We start from the raw sequence: 19,672 nt of genomic DNA on the forward strand, positions 1-19,672 counted from the left end.
GCACTTTAAGCACAATCACTTTTTCAGTAACTTATCTTTCTTGTAGAAATGTGCTCCAAATAAAGAACTTTGTGTTGACAAGATTGTTAATTAATCATTTACAAATGAATATTGTCTGTATAGACAGCAATTTTCCCCCCAAAAAAGTGCACATGTAAAACTGTGGCTTTAAGCGATGCGGTTGAAAGATTTGGGTGCGCCTAACTTTTAACTGTTAGGCGCACCAGTGCAACCATGGCAAAAAGTTAGTCTAGAGCCCTGTTATTACTAGATTTATCTTTATGTTGCTCATTTATTGTGACGATGAGTTTTAACAGAATATCATAATGTCATGGTTTTCCTTTATCTCCCCACCTTCTCAACATGTCTCCTACCTCATGTCCAAAAAGATGAGCTTAAAGTCCAGGCTGGCTCTGAACATGAACATGTTACTATGGAGTTTGATCTCAGTGATACCACTGGGAGGCAGGGAGTGTCCAACTGCTACCAGGCCCACAGTCTGATAGCATGATTCATAGAGCACCATGTCCACCATGTACTGACGCACTTTCAGGTAGCCACTGCAGTGGATGACCTGGGAAACAACGGTAGGAAACGAACTTCAATGCATTCAAAAGGAGCTGGGACTTTTCCAAATCAAACTTCATTGTTTAACCAAGTAGCGCTTTATGAAACAACTTTTATAGGATTACATTTTGGCAGTTAAACTATCACTTAACAAACCATGATGTTCAAACCACAGTCAGAAATGCAGCTTTCGTATTTGGGTGCATTTCATGTGGATCACATGCTCCTTTTTGTCGGATCTGATCTGGGCTCTAGTGAAGATGCTCAAGAAATATGTGTGCCACAGATGCACTGATTGTGCCCCTTTTAAGATAACTTCTCAGACATACAGTATCTCAAAAATGAAATGTGAAATGTGTTCATTTAACAATTAAAAAACAACCCTCCTGTGCCGCTCGAATAGTAGTAGTAATAATGGTAATAAATATTTAATATTTTCAGTATTTTAATATGTAAATATTTTAATTTTATTTCTATATTATTACAATATAAATTTTATAATATTTTTATAAAATATAATTATTCAAATTATCAGAATGTCATTAAAATATAGAGTTACAGCTTTAATTTAAGGGGTTTAATAAAACGATACATGCACTGGTACTGAAATAGCAGTTTTATATAGTACCTCATCTAAATACACAAAGTGCTGTCTTACTACAAGCCTTATTCACTCATACACACACACACACACACACACACACACACAGAGGAAAGTGCTTTTAACCTAACACATGCCGACACACCAAATATCAAAAATATTACGTATAACTCTCAGGAATTAAAGGTGTGGGCATGGCAGCAGAGTGGGTTGTCTACCAATCAGAAAGTCGGTGGGTCACCCCGACTCCTCCAGGCTGCATATCCTTGGGGACTATACTGGAACAGAATTGCCCTTGATGCGTCCACTAAAGTGTAAATGAGTGCAAGAGTGTTTGACATTCATGCACTCCTTACATAGAAAACAGCACCTTTTTGAATTAATGAGTAAGCTTATAATTAACTGTTTGTTTACCGTTTACATGCATGTGGACATTAGAGCACTTCACTCTCACACTGCAGGCCTACTTGTTGTTCATAGAGTATTTAAAAGTAGAATGGGAGGCAGAGCCTTCAGTTTTCAGGCCCCTCTTCTGTGGAACCAGCTTCCAGTTTGGATTCAGGAGACAGACACCATCTCTACTTTCAAGATTAGGCTTCAAACTTTCCTTTTTGCTCAAGCATATAGTTAGGGCTGGACCAGGTGACCCTGAATCCTCCCTTAGTTATGCATGTTTCTTATTCACTCACCTTTTTCACTCACCATGTGTTTATACTAGAGATGGACCGATCCGATATTACGTATCGGTATCGGTCCGATACTGACCTAAATTACTGGATCGGATATCGGCGAAAAATACAAAATGTAATCCGATCCATTAAATATCAAAAAAGCACCTCACAAAACTTGCGACATGGCGTAACTCGGCTCATAACCGTAGCAAGTCGGAGCAGTATGCCTCACGTGATAGAGCGGCTGTGTGTATTTGTAGCCTCGCTACCAAACCAGCATTTCATCTCCGAGGAAGTTATCCCAGAGAGAAGTAAAGCAAGTGTGTAAGTTCATCTCTGAGTGTTTGTAAAGCGTTCCCATGTTAAGCTTAACAACCGATATATGGAGCGACTGCCTCTCTCTCTCTCCCTCTCCTGCTGCTACTTCAATCATGAAACTGATCAATGATCAGCTGATCGGCTTTTCTGTCGCGAGTCCGTCTCTCTTCTTTGTTTTTGGCCCACTTTGCACCAGAAAGAGGAAACCAGCGTCTGAACAACAGCAGCACGTTTAAGCTTGATAAGCTGTTGTTAGAATGTATTTAATATTACTTTCTACACCAGGATCCTTTTCTATGTAGCTGACGGCTGGTAACTGTGCAGGGGCGGATCTAGCAAAGTTTAGCCAGGGGGGCCGATAGGGCATGAACAGGGAAAAGGGGGCACAAAGACATACTTTTCTTTCTTATTCTCATTTAAAATGTCTAGCTTTTAATAAATAATTATCTGAATCTTACACCCAAAGTTTTAATCTGATGTAAAATGTATAGAAGTCCATTACTGTATATAGTAACTGTTAAGTCTAATATACCCTAGTAAGCTATAGTACTTTTTCCTTTGGGAAGGTACCATCTGTGCAGTCTGCAATTCTGTTGAAGAAAGATGTTGAATCTATTTAATTATTCTTGAAAATTAATTTATTTCTGTGCATTTTTTTTCACCCTGCATCAAATTAGTTGATTACATCGATTAAGCATCATGAGGTGGAGGGTGGGGGGTGGTTCCCTATTATTTTTTTTTGCTGGGAGTTTGCAACCCTATTAGTTAGGTTGCTTAATATTTCTGCTAAGTACTCTTTAAAATACCAGAAGAGGAAGGATGGAGCAGGTTTAAGTTTATTAGATTGATCAGTGTTGCTGAACTATGAAATATTTTGGGTGCAGTGTATTTTTTACATACAGGTATAACAGAATAGCTTTAGTGTTGTTGTTTATTTAAACTTGAGTATGAACTTATACAAATGCAGCAAGATATTTAAAAAAACAGTTTTATTGATTAAAACACACACTATATCGGATTCATATCGGTATCGGCAGATATCCAAATTTATGATATCGGTATCGGTATCGGACATAAAAAAGTGGTATCATGCCATCTCTAGTTTATACATCACACTGCATTTAATAATTCATTATTATTAATCTGGCTCTTTTCTGCAGCATGTCTTTTGTCCAGTCTCCCTCCCCTCACCCCCAACTGGTAGATGGCTGCCTCCCTAAGCCTGGTTCTGCTGAAGATTTTCATTCCTATTGTTACCAGGTGCTTGCTCATAGAGACACAATAGGGCAAAAAGTGTGCTTTAAAGTTCCCTGGAGCTTGTGTGCTATAGCATACTGCAAAAGCAATCCAAGAGTTTTGCAAGGCAAGAAAATTGAATATATGTCAATGGAAAGTCAGTCATCTGATTTCAAGCAAAAGGAGCATTGTTTTCAATAAGTTCAGATGAAACTGAAGGCAGAGAGACCCACAAACAAACAGCAAATGAAGGCAGCTGGAGCAAAAACCTGACAGAGTATCTCAAGGGACTAAACAGAGCATTTATTGATGTACATGCGTACATGGGTTTTCATCCAAGCATTAAAGACAAAAACACACAATGTGTACTGTGTGTCTGTGAACAATATATACACTGAACTGTATTTGTTCTACAGTATTACAGTTCAATAAATGTTATTGAACATTAAAAGCTGTTTTCACAATACCATGAACACCCACATCAGTTAATCAATCAGTAAATGTATTACAAAGGAAGGGGGTCTTTGTTTTTGGTTAAAAAAAATTATGCTTAGAAAGGACTGGAAAATCATCAATAGGAAAAGGGAAAATTATTTTCATGTCACAAAGGAACCAAGATAGGAAGAAATTAGAAACAAATGCACCCACTGAACTTTGGTGTCCTTGTTGGCAGATTTATCATCCACTGGCTTTACATACCTTATATCCTCCACATGTCAGCCCTGCATTTCGTTTGGCAAGAACACACTTCATCCTCAAGAAGAAGGACCGCTCAATTTCATACTCTGTCAAGAAACAGACAAAAAATAGTTCAGAGGCATTACGCATGTTATATTATTTATATTATGTTCCATTTTTAACACTTCTTCAACAACTTCCATATCTCACCCAGTTGCCACTGCACAACCTTACCATAATCCTGTCCAAAAGCCCTGGGACAAGAGTTTTCTAGGAGTACAGTACAGTAAAAAATTGGGGTGGGGGTGGAATGCTCTTGCGAAAGCTTTCTTTGTCTTTATGCAGTTTACAGGAATAGTGTCCAGGCTTGCAGGTTTGTGGAAGGACATACAAAGCTGTGCTTTGGATGGTGGCTACTTTGTGTTTCATTCTCGATCACAGTGCTTCAGTAATATTGAAGTCCGGGATCTGGAGAGGCCAATCTATAGCTGGCTGTCTTTCGTTGTCTTTTTCTTTCCAGGTATGCTTTTACTGTATTGGCAAGGTTTCTGGAATCATTTTCATGCTAAAAAACAAACCTCTTGCCAATCAAGTGCTTTCCAGAAGGTATTGCATTGCATTGTGGATCTAAACTCAAGCATTTGGTGTATCTTTTGTGTTCATCATCCCATCAACTATAACAAGATCCTTAACACCACTGGCTATACGCCCAAAACCATGACTGAGCCCCCACCGTGTTTACAAATGGTTGCAGATAATCACTGTTTTATTTATCTTCCTTTGTCCTCTGTAGATTCTGACAATGATTTGAACCAGAAATTTCAAATGTAGACTCATCACTCTGTAACATTTGTTACCACAGATTTTCAGTCCATCGCTTGTGTAATTTGGCATACTTCAGGTATTTCCCTTGCTTCCCTTCCTTAAGAATGGCTTCTTGATAGCCAGACTTGCACTGAGATTATTTCTGGTGCGACTTCAACAAATAGTAGACGGATCAAGTGAAGGGGCAGATACATATCTCAGGTCCCGTGTCAAGTCTTCACTGGATTGTATTTCTGTTTCATAAAGACATAAATTTTACCCATTTTCATCTCCTGTACACTTTTGTCTTCTACTTGTCCAGTTATCTCATTGTTTTAGGATATATGACACACCATGCTGAGATATACCAAGTTAATGGCTAATAGCTCTTTCTGAATTGTATGGTTACATTGTAACTTTGGTTCTCTGAGTAAGAGACTATCTCTATTCTTTTACATATTCCATATGCATGGGAAATGAATGGGAGGGAAGTACCCGAAAATATATATGCCTGCTGCATGACAGCTACAACCCAGTGGGATAGTCTGGCCTTTGACCAGCGTCTACCAGGACCCCAAAGTTAAAACAGGTAAAGAGCTGATCAGTCTTCCTAATATATATATAGGATATATATGCCCCTAATATACTCTGTCAAGACTCAGACAGGGCACAGAGCAGCCTGGCACAGGCTGTCTTCTGCCCTGGGTTGGCCTGTAGGGTTGGAACGGAGGATAACCCCTGCTGCTTCCAGTAAAAACCTGCAACATTCTTTATGGACTAATCACTAATCCTTCTGGAAAATGTTATGTCTATCAGAACAGCTGTTTTGAGGGAAAGTCAGTTCAAATCAGCATCCTTGAGGCTTGAAGGCAGGTTGGTGAAGTGCACAAAGGTCTGAATCCAAATCCCATAGGGGGAGTGGGGATCTAGACTGGTGAACTGTCGCCCTCTGGGCACCTTTTAAAACTGGGAGATCAGAGCTGATTCATTACCACTGAGTGGAAATGAATCAGCTCTGATTCACTCCGGCTGAGTGATCATATTGGTCACTCAGCCGGAGGTGAGTGACCAATATAATCTGTCTTGATCAATGCCACAATACCTCGCCAGGTAACTGCTGATTTGCATGCCTCCAGTTGGGACTGCAAGAACTGCAGGATGATCTCCACTGTAGCCTCATGGTTGGCCATCTGGTGGGCCATGCACCAGGAGCCAAACAGTCCCCAGTGATACAAGTAGGCAGTCCTAGTGGGCTCTTGCATAGACTCTTGCATAGTTCGTACCACCAGTTCTGGTAGCCATAAGGCAAGGAGCCTTTTCCTCTCAGAGGCCACACCATCACTCTGTGAGAAAGGGGAGAATAGTGTTCCATTCACCTAAGACAGAGTTTCCTTCAAACCAGGAGCTGGCTTGTCACAACCTGGTTGCCAGCTTGCAGAGGATGTTAGAGTCTAGGCCCCTTTCCTGTTGATGTAGGCTGCTGTGACTGTAGTGACTGTGCTGTCTGTATTGATGATGACATGATAGCCTCCCAGTCTTAGCAGGAACTGCTGGAGTGCAAGGAACAGAACCATTAGCTCCACATAACCCTGCTCTAAGTTGAGAATACCTTCAAAAGTGGAGAGCTCAGTGGAGCCTCTGTGGCACCAAAATCCCTGCCTGATGAGACTGCTGTGGGCAAAGGCCCACGCTCAGAAGGCATTGCTGAACATGTTACATGTATACCTTCCACCATCCACCATCATGCCATGAAGCCCATGAGGCAAAGGCACATTCCCCAGCTGACCCAAAAGTGTAGCCTGAAGAGGTCGAGCCAATGTCTGAGTGGCCCTGTTGGAGTCCAGAGTCATACCTAGAAAAGTTGTGACCTGGGATGGGTGGAGCTTGCTCTTTTGGTAGTTCAGAAGCCAACCCACAGGCTGGACATGTTCTAAGAGCAGGACCACATGGCTGCAAGACTGCTGTTCTGAGACTGCACAGACCAGCCAGTCATCCAGATAATTCAGAATTCTGAGACCTCACAACTTCATAGGTGCAGGAGTAGTTGTTACAGGGACTCTGTGTGAGAACTGTCCATGGTATCCAAGAATCACAGTGGACATCATCCATGGTTCTGTCCCTAAAACCAACTGTGCTGCCCTCTGCTGACCTGATGGCACAGTGAGACTGTATGGAGAGTTCAAGGCCACCCTCAACACACAGCTCTGCATGGATAAGTACCCAATTCCACACATTGAGGACCTGTTTGCATCCCTTGCAGAAAGCCAATGCTTCAGTAAGTTAGACTTATCAAATGCCTAACTATATATTAATGTAGAAGAGAATTCAAAGAAGCTGTTGACAGTTTCTACTCAAAAAGAGCTATTCTGCTTTAATTGTTTACCCTTTGGGATAACATCATCACCAGGCTTATTTCAGAAGGCTATGGACCAAGTGCTTTTTGAACTACCATACACTCATTGTTACCTCAACAATGACGCTAAGCTATTATGTACGTTTCATTCCTGACAGTGGCTACACTATCCTGAATGAATTGCTCAATAAAGAGAAGAAATAACAGTAGACATCATACAGATACAGAGAAACTGGCAACTCATTGGTAGAAAAGCTTGCTGCTGCATTTGAGAATGATGGATAAAGAAAGAACCTGGCATCCCAGTGCCAGAAGGGTTTATTACAGTGAACCCTTCTGGCACTGGGATGGCTCTATGTGGGGAACCAGTGCTCCACACACCAAACCTTTCCCTCTCTTTTATACTGCAGACTGACACCTAGAGCAGAGGCCTGTGGACAGCAGATAAGGGGCGGCCAACTGCCCAGTTGTGTACATCAGCTGGAAACTGTCAGAACTAGAAACCTGGTATAGTACTGTTGAAAAAGAGGGCTTGGCAATCTGGTGGGCAGCACACTCTCTTTGCTATTACCTCCTGAGATGCCCATTCACCCTCTGCTTGGATTGTGCCCCACTGCAGTGGCTCTGTTGCATGAGAGATGCCAACACCCAGATCACCCAGTGGATTTTGGAACTTCAGCCTTTTAAATTCAAGGTAGTCCATAGGCTGGGGACTCAGATAGTTGTAGCTGATTTCCTTTCACAGGAGGCAGAGTTGGCTTGTACAGACAAGCCGAACATGGGGCACATGTTTTCTTAATTCTATGTTTTTGTTTTTAAATTCTATGTTGTTGTACTTTTTTAACATGTTCAAAATAAAGATTCAATCAATCAGTCAATCAATCAATGACCTCTGCAAGCTTAGGCATATATTATAGATTTTTAAAATATCTTTTTATGTAAGTCACATCATAACATCGTTGCAGTAGGAGGGGTGTTACAGATGGTGCCAAGGGAGGCTGGCCAACACAGATGGTTCTAATCATGCATCCCATATTTCAGTAGCACACCGCGACCCGGAGGAGAGAGAAGAGAAGGAGCAGCCAGGCATGGACAGCATCGAAGAACAAACAGTTAATTCACTTCAAGAATAAAATATGAACTACCACTGTGTGGCACACAATGGAGACATAAGGTCTTTAAGTACCTGGCAAGAAGTGATGCTGTGGGGCCTGGCGGAGACTCAGCACTGCTGTCATCTCATCATGGTCTGATGGGTGGATGTATTCAAATATACTGTTTCCTGTTAGCTCCACCTGCAGCACATACATTTGGAACATTTAGTGATTAGTTGCACAAATGCATTAAATTCATATAGAAACAAAAGAGTGTTCTATTTATGGCATGTCTGAAGTGTGTTGAAAACTCAGTTGTTACATGACACATGCTTCTATGTTACTTATACATTTTTCTCCAGATTGTTTGGTTCAGAAAATCTAAACTTATTCCTGGGTATACTAATCCACATGAGAGAGTGCTGAGGTGGATTGTCTTACCTGTGACAGACCAAGGTGCACTGATGCCGTTTCTGAAATGTACATGATTTTCCCATCTGACGCAACAACAAAAACAAACCCATCTAGAGTCTGAGGGAGAGAGCAACAATGAAGGTACTATTAACAACAAGTTATGTTGATGATAACTACTAGACCTGCCCTGAGGTCTAGTAGGACATGCATGGATATGGGTCTGCTGTTATAGTCCATAAGAAAATCTGAAGCCGGACTGAAACTCTTCAAATAAATAAATTCCTCTGTGGACGATCAGTTAGGTGTTTACAGTTAAAAGGAGGGTTGGAGACTGGCCTATAATTAGCTAAGACAGTTGGGTCAAGTTATGGCTTTTAAAGTAATGGTTTAATTATTGCTAACATAAAGTTCATTAACTGAAAGAGATTTTTAATATTTAAGATTGATGAATAAATTAATGGTAGGACTTCTTTGAGCAGTCTTGTAACAATACAGTGGTTTGGAGGAAGTAATTGCTGAAGTTAAGTCAGAAAAATAATTTGGAGAGAAAGTATCCATCCATCCATCCATCCATCCATCCATCCATCCATCCATTTTCTTCCGCTTATCCAGGGCCGGGTCGCAGGGCAGCAGCCTAATCAGAGAAACCCAGACCTCCCTCTCCCCAGCCACCTCCTCCAGCTTATCTGGGGGAACACCAAGGCACTCCCAGGCCAGCCGAGAGATATAATCTCTCTAAAGCGTCCTGGGTCTGCCCCAGGGCCTCCTCCCGGTGGGACATGCCTGAAACACCTCACATAGGAAGCGCCCAGGAGGCTTATCAGATGCCCAAAACACGTCAACTGGCTCCTTTCGATGTGGAGGAGCAGCCGCTCTACTCTGAGGCCCTCCTGGATGGCTGAATTTTCCACTCTATCTCTAAGGGAGAGGCCATCCACCCTTCGGAGGAAGCCCGTTTCCACTGCTTGTATCCGCAATCTCGTTTTTTCGGTCACTACCCACAGCTCATTACCATAGGTGAGGGTAGGGAAGTAGATCGACAGGTAAATTGAGAGCTTTTGTTTTTTTTTTTTTTTACACTCAGCTCAGGTTTTAGATGTGTCCTCGAACCAACACAGCTGATTTAAATGGCTAAATTAGCTCCTCAACATGTCCTGAAGTTCTCCAGAGGCCTGGTAACGAACTAATCATGTGATTCAGGTGTGTTGACCCAAGGTGAGATCTAAAACCTGCAGGGACACCGGCCCTCGTGGACTGAGATTGCCCACCCCTGGGTTAAACTCTTTTGTTGGACTTATGTGATAACCACAGTCTCTGCATAGCTAACACCATGTTTGAACATAAGTTGTGTGTAAGTGTATGGCAGCAGATCATGCTAGACTGAAGATTGATGTTTGAATTTGTAATCATACACTATATTGCCAAACTTATTCCCTCGTTTGCCTTTCATATGCAAATTAACTTGAGTGGGATCCTATTCTTAATCCATGGTGTTTAGTATAATGTCAGACCACCTTTTGCAGCTATAACAGCTTCAACTCTTCCAAGAAGTCTTTCCACAAGGTTTAGCACCTTAACGCCTAGTGTGTCATATTTATTACATACAGGTTTTTTTGTGAGTTTTTGAGACTTCTATTTCATTAGTGTGATCATTTCCCCCCCTGAAAAACCTAAATAAATTGCACATTTTTAAACAAAATGCCAAATGTAACAAATATGAAAAAAAACTTAAAGTCATACATGGAAATTAAAATTTAATTAATTTTTTAAAAGACATTTTTCAGATGGTTCAATAAACTCCATTTAAAAAAAAAAAAAATGGTTGAGAAAGCCTGGCTTGCAGTCTCCACTCTGCCAAATGTCTTTTGGTGGGTATTTTGCAGCACTGAGAGTTCCTTCCAGTGGAACTATGGGGCCATGCCCGGCTTCTGAAAAACAATGCCACAGCAAAATCCCCCTCCACCAAGCTGAGTTACTATCATTCCCAATCTTTTTCAGTTTTTTAACAGTTACCTTTGGAATATTTTGTAGCGAGGTATTTTCATGACTGAACTTGTTGCACAAATGGCATCCTATCATGATACCATGTTAGAATTCACTGAGCTCCTCAGAGTGACCCTTCTTTCACAAAAGCTTGTGGAAGCAATCTAACTCGTGCCTAAGTGCTTGATTTTATACACCTGTGGCCATGAAAGTCATTCTGACACCTGATAATTATTTGGATGGGTGAGTGAATAGTGGCAACATAGTGTAATTTCAGATTTGCAGCTGCATGTTCTGGACTCTCGGGTGAAGAGAAGATGTTCCACACCTCTGTTGGTGAGGTGGCTATGCAGATCTGTAGCCTGAAAGTCATTGGTGCTTGTCATGACAGTATTATCTGAGCCAAACAGTATTACTCAAAAAGCTATACATAGCTTTTGGCACTGATGGTGCCTTTCCAGATGTGCAAGCTGCCAATTTCACAGGCATGAATGTGCCCCCTTCCTATCAAAGGTGCAGGTTTTGAACTGACTGCTGATAACAAGCTGGAGTCCTTAGTCCTGACAAAATGGTGTCCATGTTTTCCAAAAAGAATAGTTAATTTTAAATTAGCTTTGGCCCAGAGAAGATCGCAGTGATTCAGAATCATGTGTATTCTTCTTTGTATGATAGCGATTTAACCTGCATGTTTCAGTGTATTATTGTAGGGTCTACCTTACAATATAAAGCACCTTGAAGCAACTGTTGCTCTGATTTGATGCTGTATAAATAAAATTGAATTGAAATTGAAATGAAAAAAAGATGCTGAAAATAAATATGAAAAATACAAAAATAAGTTGACCAATATTATACGTGTATGTAGAAAGGAGTATTATAGTAAAACATTGATCAACAATAAACATAATATGAAGGGAATATGGGATGTTTTAAACGGTATCATTAAGAATAATTCTGGACAACAAAGTTATCCTCAATATTTTATTGACAATTACAATATTATGGAAAACACTGCTGATGTGGTCAGCAGCTTTAATCATTATTTTGTAAATATTGGACCAAATCTGATAGAACAAATTCCTGAGTCACTGCCATCAGTAGACTGTAGTGAATGCCTGATTGATATGAACCCTAACTCAATGTTCCTCACAGCAGTGGAGGAAAAAGAAATAATTGACACTGTACACATTTGTAAATATAAAACATCTACTGATTGTAAAGATATTGACATGAAAATCGTCAAGAAGGTCATAGAAGGAATTGTAGGACCTCTAACATATATTTGCAACTTATCATTTCAGACTGGAAAAGTTCCAAACAAAATGAAAATAGCTAAAGTTGTGCCGCTGTATAAAACTGGGGATAGACACCACTTCACAAATTACAGGCCTGTTTCTTTATTACCACAATTCTCCAAAATCCTAGAAAACCTGTTTAATAAACGATTAGACAAATTCTTAGATAAATATAAATTACTCTCTGACAGTCAATATGGATTCAGATTAAAAAGATCAACATCTCTGGCATTAATCAAATCAATTGAGGAGATTACAAATGCTATAGATCAGAAACAGTATGCAGCTGGACTATTTCTGGATCTCAAGAAAGCATTCGACACAATCAATCATGACATATTAATTAATAAACTGGAACGGTACGGGATCAGGGGGGTTGTACTGCACTGGGTGAAAAATTATTTAAGTGACAGGAAACAATTTGTGAAGCTGGGTGTCCATTCCTCATCATGCTTGGACATTGCTTGTGGTGTTCCACAAGGCTCTGTACTGGGTCCAAAATTATTTATTATTTATATAAATGATATTTGTAAGGTATCTGATATATTAAAACTAGTATTATTTGCAGACGACACAAATATTTTTTGTTCTGGGGGGAATCTAAAGGAGCTGCTGGATACAATTACTTCAGAAATGTGCAAAATTAAAAAATGGTTTAACAGGAACAAACTATCGCTAAATCTAAGTAAAACTAAAATAATCTTATTTGGGAATTCCCTTAGAAATGCACAAGTGCAGATTCATATAGATGGTGTGGAAATTGAAAGAGTACTTGAACATAAGTTTCTTGGTGTGATTATAGATGATAAATTAAACTGGAAGTCTCATATAAATCATATACATAACAAAATTTCAAGAAGTTTTTCAATCTTGAGTAAAGTAAAAAACATTCTGGACCACAAATCACTCCGCATTCTCTATTGTTCCCTGATTGCACCGTATTTACATTACTCTGCAAGTGTTTGGGGCAATACTTACAAATGTTCGCTATCATCAATCTTTATATTACAAAAAAGGGCCATAAGGATAATCCATAAAACTGGTTACAGAGATCATACAAATCCACTATTCTTAAAATCAAAAATTCTAAAATTCACAGATCTGGTTCATTTTCTCACTGCACAAATTATGTATAAAGCAATAAATAACCTGCTTCCTGACAATATTCTAAAACTGTTTTCTAAAAGGGAACAGGGATACAATTTGAGGGGGGAATTAAATTTAAAACATCCTTGTATCCGTACAACATTAAAAAGTTTTTGCATCTCTGTGTGTGGAGTGAAGCTGTGGAACAGACTAAGTAAAGATATGAAGCAATGTCCGAGCATGGCGCAGTTTAAAAAGCGGTTTAAGGATATGGTTTTGCAGGGTACAGGGAGGAGGTAGAGATTTGATAGGGTGTTCTTGTCCAATATTTTCATGTATGTGGGGGTGCACGGGTATGTTGTTATGGGTATATATATCTGTAGGTTGTGTATCCTTTGAGGTGTTACTGGGGTTATTGAAGATGTGTATGTGTGTATGTGTATATACGTATGTATGTATATATATATATATATATGTATACATACAAAATTAATAAATAAAAATTTTTTTAAAATGCACGTAACATATAATGTAATTGCAAGGAGGTATTTCTGTAGTCTATCGATTACTAGATAGTGGAAAAGGGGTGGGATTAAATAAGCTTATGCTTCTTCCTGCTCCTTTTTTAACATGAAAGTTATTTGTAGTTGTGGTTGCTCGTTTCCCTTTTGTTTTGCTTTGTTTATTTGTCTCTTTTTCATTCTATGTTGTTGTACTTTTTCGACATGTTCAAAATAAAGATTCAATCAAATAAAATTGGATGGCAAGGTGAATGGTATTCACAGACAAAGATTTCTGGAAGTGTGTAAGGAAAGACCACAGTTTAGATTTTTAGTCTTTTCCATATCTCACAAACACATCACTAAGATGTTCTTTTTATACCCAACCATGTGACCTAATGATTAAGTTTTCTTCCTGCTGTTTTTTTGTAGCACCACTTGCTCGTCCAGTCTTTTATTGCCCTTGTTCTATTTTGGTTTTTTTTAAGATGTGCTCCTGCCATCAAATTTACATTTTTTAGAATGAAATATTAAAATGTCTCAGTAAGACATTTGATACTTTTTTAAGCTTTTATTGTGAATTGTGTGGTTTTTTTGCAAATGTCACAAACTAACTAATGGCAGTTAGTGCGTGAGGTTTAGAGGTACCAGCTAGATATAGTCAGGCTCACCTCAACACATGGCTTGGGTTCTAGAACCAGTCTCCTGGAGAAGGGGTTAGGGATACGTCATGGAAAAAGTCTTTCGGTCTACCTCAAAGAGATTCTGGCAAACTGTCAGGTGACTCAGGATGGAAAAGCGGTGCTCTACCTGCACTGTGTATAGTGCGGGTGGAGTGTTGCTGACTTCGACTGAGAACATTGTTAGGCGGTGAAAGGAATACTTCAAGGACCTCCTTAATCCCACTGGCATTTCTTCCATGGAGGAAGCAGAATCTGGGGACGAGGGGGTGACTTGTCAAACTCTGGGAGTGAGGTCACTGAGGCAGTTAAACAACTCCTCGGTGGCAGGGCCCCTGGGTAGGATTACTATAGGTCAGGGGTCAGCAACCCGTGGCTCCGGAGCCGCATGCGGCTCTTTAGTCCTTATAGTGCGGCTCCGTGTGGTTTGGGAAAATAAATTAGAAGTATTTAGCTGAAGTGTATTTTATTTGTGTTTAGTTCTTTTTTAAAAAACTTGTAGTTCTATATTGGAAGATTGTTGTGATTTTGAAATATAAAAATAAAATTATATATATATTTTTTTTTTCATCGCTTAAAATAAGCGTCACACTCAGGGAAGCCGGTGCACCCACCGAAACGCCGTGCATTTATCGAGACTTTCAATCCCAGATAGGCCAATTATGGATCTTCGGATCCACATTATGTCGGCAGCTGTTCTCCACCGTGAACTATGTTAAAAACAAACACTGCTCCCGCCTCACAGATGACAGCTTTCAGTCCTGCGTAAAGATGAAAGCCCCGATTTGCAGATGCTGTGCGCAGAGGTTTGGGACCAGAAGTCTCATATCACGGCGGACCCGACGATGTTTGCATGAACACGCTTTTCAGCATCTCTATATTGACCACTTTTCACACACGGTTGCTGTACGCATACAGCCGGCTGTAGCTTTTCAACTCACAGCCCGACGACACAACAGCAGAGAGAGCACAGACTTTAAGGCGGCAAGGCGTGATTGCGGGTGCCGCTCAGGTGCGTCCGACTCCCATTCAGCGGCACTGCAGACCATGCCCCGCCACACACATTAACCAGGTAAAATAGATATTTAGGCAGAATTTTGCAAATATCTATTTTTTTTAGCGGCATAGTGCTTTTTTTCCAATTACTTTTTAAAAGGGTGGCGGCTCACAACAGTTTTTGTTTGCTACATGGATCATTTTAGTTCAGCTGGGTGTCTTTCCTTTTGTTATATTTCTTTAAGAGTTCAAAATGTGTTATTTACTTAAATAAAATGTAATTTTCTCTGTAGCACTTCATGGATTTTATAAGCAACACACCTTAGTTGCTCTGTGGATTCTTTTAAAAAGCAGTGAAAATCTTTTCTGTTCAAACAAGCCTTTTGTTGATCTACGTATTTTATATTCTTTATTATTATTATTTACATTTGATCTTTTACATTGTGTATAATGTCTATTGATTGTATTGTTTATTTTAATATTTGTGTACAGCGCTTTGTGATTGCCTGTCTGTGAAAAGCGCTTAATAAATAAACTTTACTTACTTACTTTAGTTGTTCACACAAAGCACAAAGGTAAAAAAAACAATATATACAGTGTTATCTTCATTTTAGATTTCAAAAAGTATTTGTGGCTCCCAGTGTTTTCTTTTGCGTGGAAACCGGGTCCAAATGGCTCTTTGGGTGTTAAAGGTTGCAGACCCCTGCTATAGGTGAATCACATTCTGCATCCTCACTGTGAAAGTCTATGCCAAGATGCTGAAAAGGAGAATCCGTTCATTAGTCGAACCTCGGATACAGGAGGAACAATGCGGCTTTCATTCTGGTCATGGTATACTGGACCAGCTCCTTATCCTCTTCAGGATACTTGAGGTCCATGGGAGTTTGCAAAACCAGCCTACGTGTGTTTTGTGTACTTAGAGAAGGCATTCAACCGTGTCTCTCGGAGTGTTCTGTGGGAGGTGCTTTGGGAGTATGGGGTGTCTGGACCATTCCTAGGGGCCATTCGATCCTCATACAACTGTTGCAAGAGCTTCTGGTGGGTGATGGGCTCCGCCAGGGCTGCCCTTTGTTGCCAATTCTGTTTGTAATTTTTATGGAAAGAATTTCTAGGCATAGCCAAGTGGCGGAAGGCTTTCACTTGGGTGGTCAAGATCGCGGGTACAAGCGGCGGAAACGGGCTTCCTCCGAAGGGTAGCTGGCCTCTCAGAGATAGGGTGAGGAGTTCGGCAATCCGGGAGGGGCTCAGAGTAGAGCCGCTGCTCCTCCACATCGAAAGGAGCCAGTTGAGGTGGTTCTGAAAAGGAGGCCTCCTGGGTGAGTTGTATCACCCAGGGTGAGATTATATCTCTCGGCTGGCCTGGGAATGCCTTGGTGTTCCCCCAGACAAGCTGAAGCAGGTGGCTGGGGAGAGGGAGGTCTTCTTTGCTTAACCTGCTGCTCCCACAATCCAACCGCGGATAAGTGGAAGAAGATGGATGGATGGATGGATGGATGGATGGATGGATGGATGGATGGATGGACGGATGGATGGATGGACATTTGTAAATTATTGCATTCCCTTTGTTTGTTTATTTGTTGGTTTTGGTTTTGGAGCTGGGATAAAATATTTGAACATTATTTTTATTTTTACTGCTTTTGCTTACACTTCATGACAAGAGTTTGCTTGAAATTCATGCAAATTTCTCGAAAATGAAAACAAAAACATAACATGTACATAAGTATTCACAGCCTTTGCTCAGTACTTTGTTCAAGTACCTTTGGCCACAATACAGCCTCAATTTTTTTGAGTAGGATGATACATGCTTGGCACACCTATTTAGGGCAGTTTCTCTCACTCTTCTTTGCAGAACCACTGAAGGTCCATCAGGTTGGATGTGGAGCATTGGTGCACAGTCACATGCATGTTTAGATCTCTCCAAAGATGTTCAACCAGGTTCAAGCCTGCGTGCAAGTCTGCAAAAAGTTCAGTCTTTGTTTCATCTGACCAGAGTATTTTGTTTCTCATGGTCTAAGAATCCCCCAGGTGCTTTTTGGCTAACTCCAGGCAAGCTGTCATGTGTTTGGATGTGTTACTGAGTAATGGCTTCCATCTGGCCACTCTATTATGCAGGACTGACTGTAGGAGTGCTGCAGAAATGGTTGTCCTACTGGTAGGCTCTCCTCTCACCACAGAGCAATACTGGAGTTTTGTCACAGTAACCATCAGGTTCTTAGTTACCTAAGGCCCTTCTACCCCAGTTGCTCAGACTGGCCAGGTGGCCAGCTCCAGAAAGGGACCTGGTGGTTCCAAACGCCTTCCATTTATTGATGATGGAGGGCATTTTGCTCATTTGGACCTTTAATGCAGCAGATCTGTGCCTCAATACAATCCTGCCACAGAAGTCTACATTTAATTCCCTGAACTTCATGACTTGGTTTGTGCTCTGAAATGCATCTTCAGGGACATTACATAGACAGGTAATGTCCATATGGCTTTCCAAATCATGTCCAATCACCTGAATTTACCAGAGGGTTAGAGTTAGGATTAGACAGACAGATGAACAGTGGAAACCGGATGTTCAGTTTTAAGATAATACTTTGGTTTTGTTAGTTGTGTAATTGTTTGTTTTAGCATAGGGCACCTATAGGTACAAGACTGGGAGACCAAACTGAAACCTCGGAATAAATACATGAAATACGAATCACACACATATTACCACCAGCATACTTTAATCTCACTGTGTAAAATATTTGATGTAACAAATTACTGAAACAAATGAGTTTAGAGAAATTTAGACTTGTCACCGTCTATTACTTTAAATGCTCTAATCAGTGTAAACACAAATGCTTTCAACTGTAAACCTGTTCCAAGACAACAGACAGTGGGTCACAGAAGGTCTTATTCCTGAGTTTATCCTGTGGATGAGTGTCGTGTCACATCAGCTGATAATGAGTTTATTTGTGGTCTTTTATCTGCTTTTACTTTTCAGTGCACTGTGTCTTGGATATTTTTTAATCGTCAACGCACAACCAACATGTAGCATCAATCGGTAAAATCATTTTTAACCGTGAGTTCCTCCTGTCACTCTGGTGTAGTGGCTGGAGGGTATTCCTCCAGAGCGTGGCAGACCGTATGGAATATCTTCATGTAAGAAAAGGGGGAGACGAGGTGGAATTTGAAGACAACAATGACTGCCAAAAGCTGCCGGTTCTCCCTACAATACTCTTGTCCAATGTATAGTCCTTATGGAAAAAGATGGATGAGCTAGAAAGCTTGGGTCACACTGAAACATGACGTGAGAAACACTTGTAGGCTTCTTCAAGACATGGCTCTGTCATCCGGATCAGGAGAAGGAGCTGGCACTGACTGCATCCCTTTTCGTCTGGACCGTTCAGTGGAGACCACCAACAAGCAATGGGGAGGAGGTGTGTGCTTCTACATCTGAAAAGGTCCTGTAACACTGTGGTGGCTCGTGAGAAGCTCTCCTGACATTGAGCTGTTAACAGTCTCACTCCGATGCTTCTACTTGCCCTGTGAATTTCAGCAGATGTTTTTCACAATTATTTATATTCATCTGCGTGACGATGCCTCTGTTGCATCTATGCTGATGTAACACAGAGGCTTGACACAATTTGTCCAGATGCCCAAAAGTGTGTCATCTGTGATTTTAATAATTTAAAATGGAACATTTGTGACACGAGTTGTGCTTCCGCATCGTTGCCCCTGCCTTCCCTTCCAGTCGAGTGAACGCTGGCGCGCTTGGCTGCCGCTGCTCACCAGTTATTATTATTTTTACTTTTATTATAATTTTTCAGTTGCTGACGACAATTTGAATCGAGTATCTAAGGCGCAACGGAGTATCTAAGGCGCAACCCTGTTTTGACTTGTTTTCGCAATATTTGCGGGCTTTTATTGCTTGCGCTGCAGCTGTCAGCTGGTTGTTCGGTCCCTCCGTTTGTGTTCAGTGCTCGGCCCTGATTAAGATGTGGATCCACAGGGTGTTGGTGTGGCTCGTGCTCACCTGGGTTTTTTTATCCATCATTCATCACCCGACGACAGCTCTTCTCCAGTACTTTGCTGCGGATCTTTTGCGGCTCCGTTTTTGCCTGGCTGTCTCTGCACCTGTGGCTCTATACTTCTACCCGGACATCACCTTCAAGCCCCGCCGCAGGTATATCCACCGAGGGCTTCGGCGGAATTTCAACATCAGTGACACTAACTCAATATTGTCCATCTGGTCAAAAACTCGTCGTCCTCCCCGCAAGACTGACCGGGCTGTCGACCACAATGTGCTGGCACACCTGGCTAGATCAACTAAGCCTACTGTCAGGCATGGTAATTCCAGCATCAACTTCGGTCTATTAAACGTCCGCTCTCTCACTGGTAAGGGACATCTCATCCATGATCTCCTCTGTGA

The 19,672-nt window shown here is 40.9% G+C and overlaps 1 protein-coding gene across 1 annotated transcript in view; it reads right to left on the reverse strand.

Moving 5' to 3' along the window:
• The window catches only part of sim2 (SIM bHLH transcription factor 2), a 41,474-nt gene that overhangs the window by 5,083 nt on the left and 16,719 nt on the right, over positions 1-19,672 (reverse strand). The window contains exons 3-6 of the mRNA XM_031758978.1: positions 8,764-8,853; positions 8,415-8,523; positions 4,093-4,178; positions 375-574 (exon numbers count right to left, since the gene is read on the reverse strand). Of these exons, the coding sequence (XP_031614838.1) occupies positions 375-574; positions 4,093-4,178; positions 8,415-8,523; positions 8,764-8,853 (485 nt within the window). The remainder of the gene's footprint in view (positions 1-374; positions 575-4,092; positions 4,179-8,414; positions 8,524-8,763; positions 8,854-19,672) is intronic.

The sequence above is a fragment of the Oreochromis aureus genome, linkage group 10 (assembly GCF_013358895.1).
Source record: "Oreochromis aureus strain Israel breed Guangdong linkage group 10, ZZ_aureus, whole genome shotgun sequence".
In the NCBI taxonomy this organism is placed as follows: Eukaryota; Metazoa; Chordata; class Actinopteri; order Cichliformes; family Cichlidae; genus Oreochromis; species Oreochromis aureus.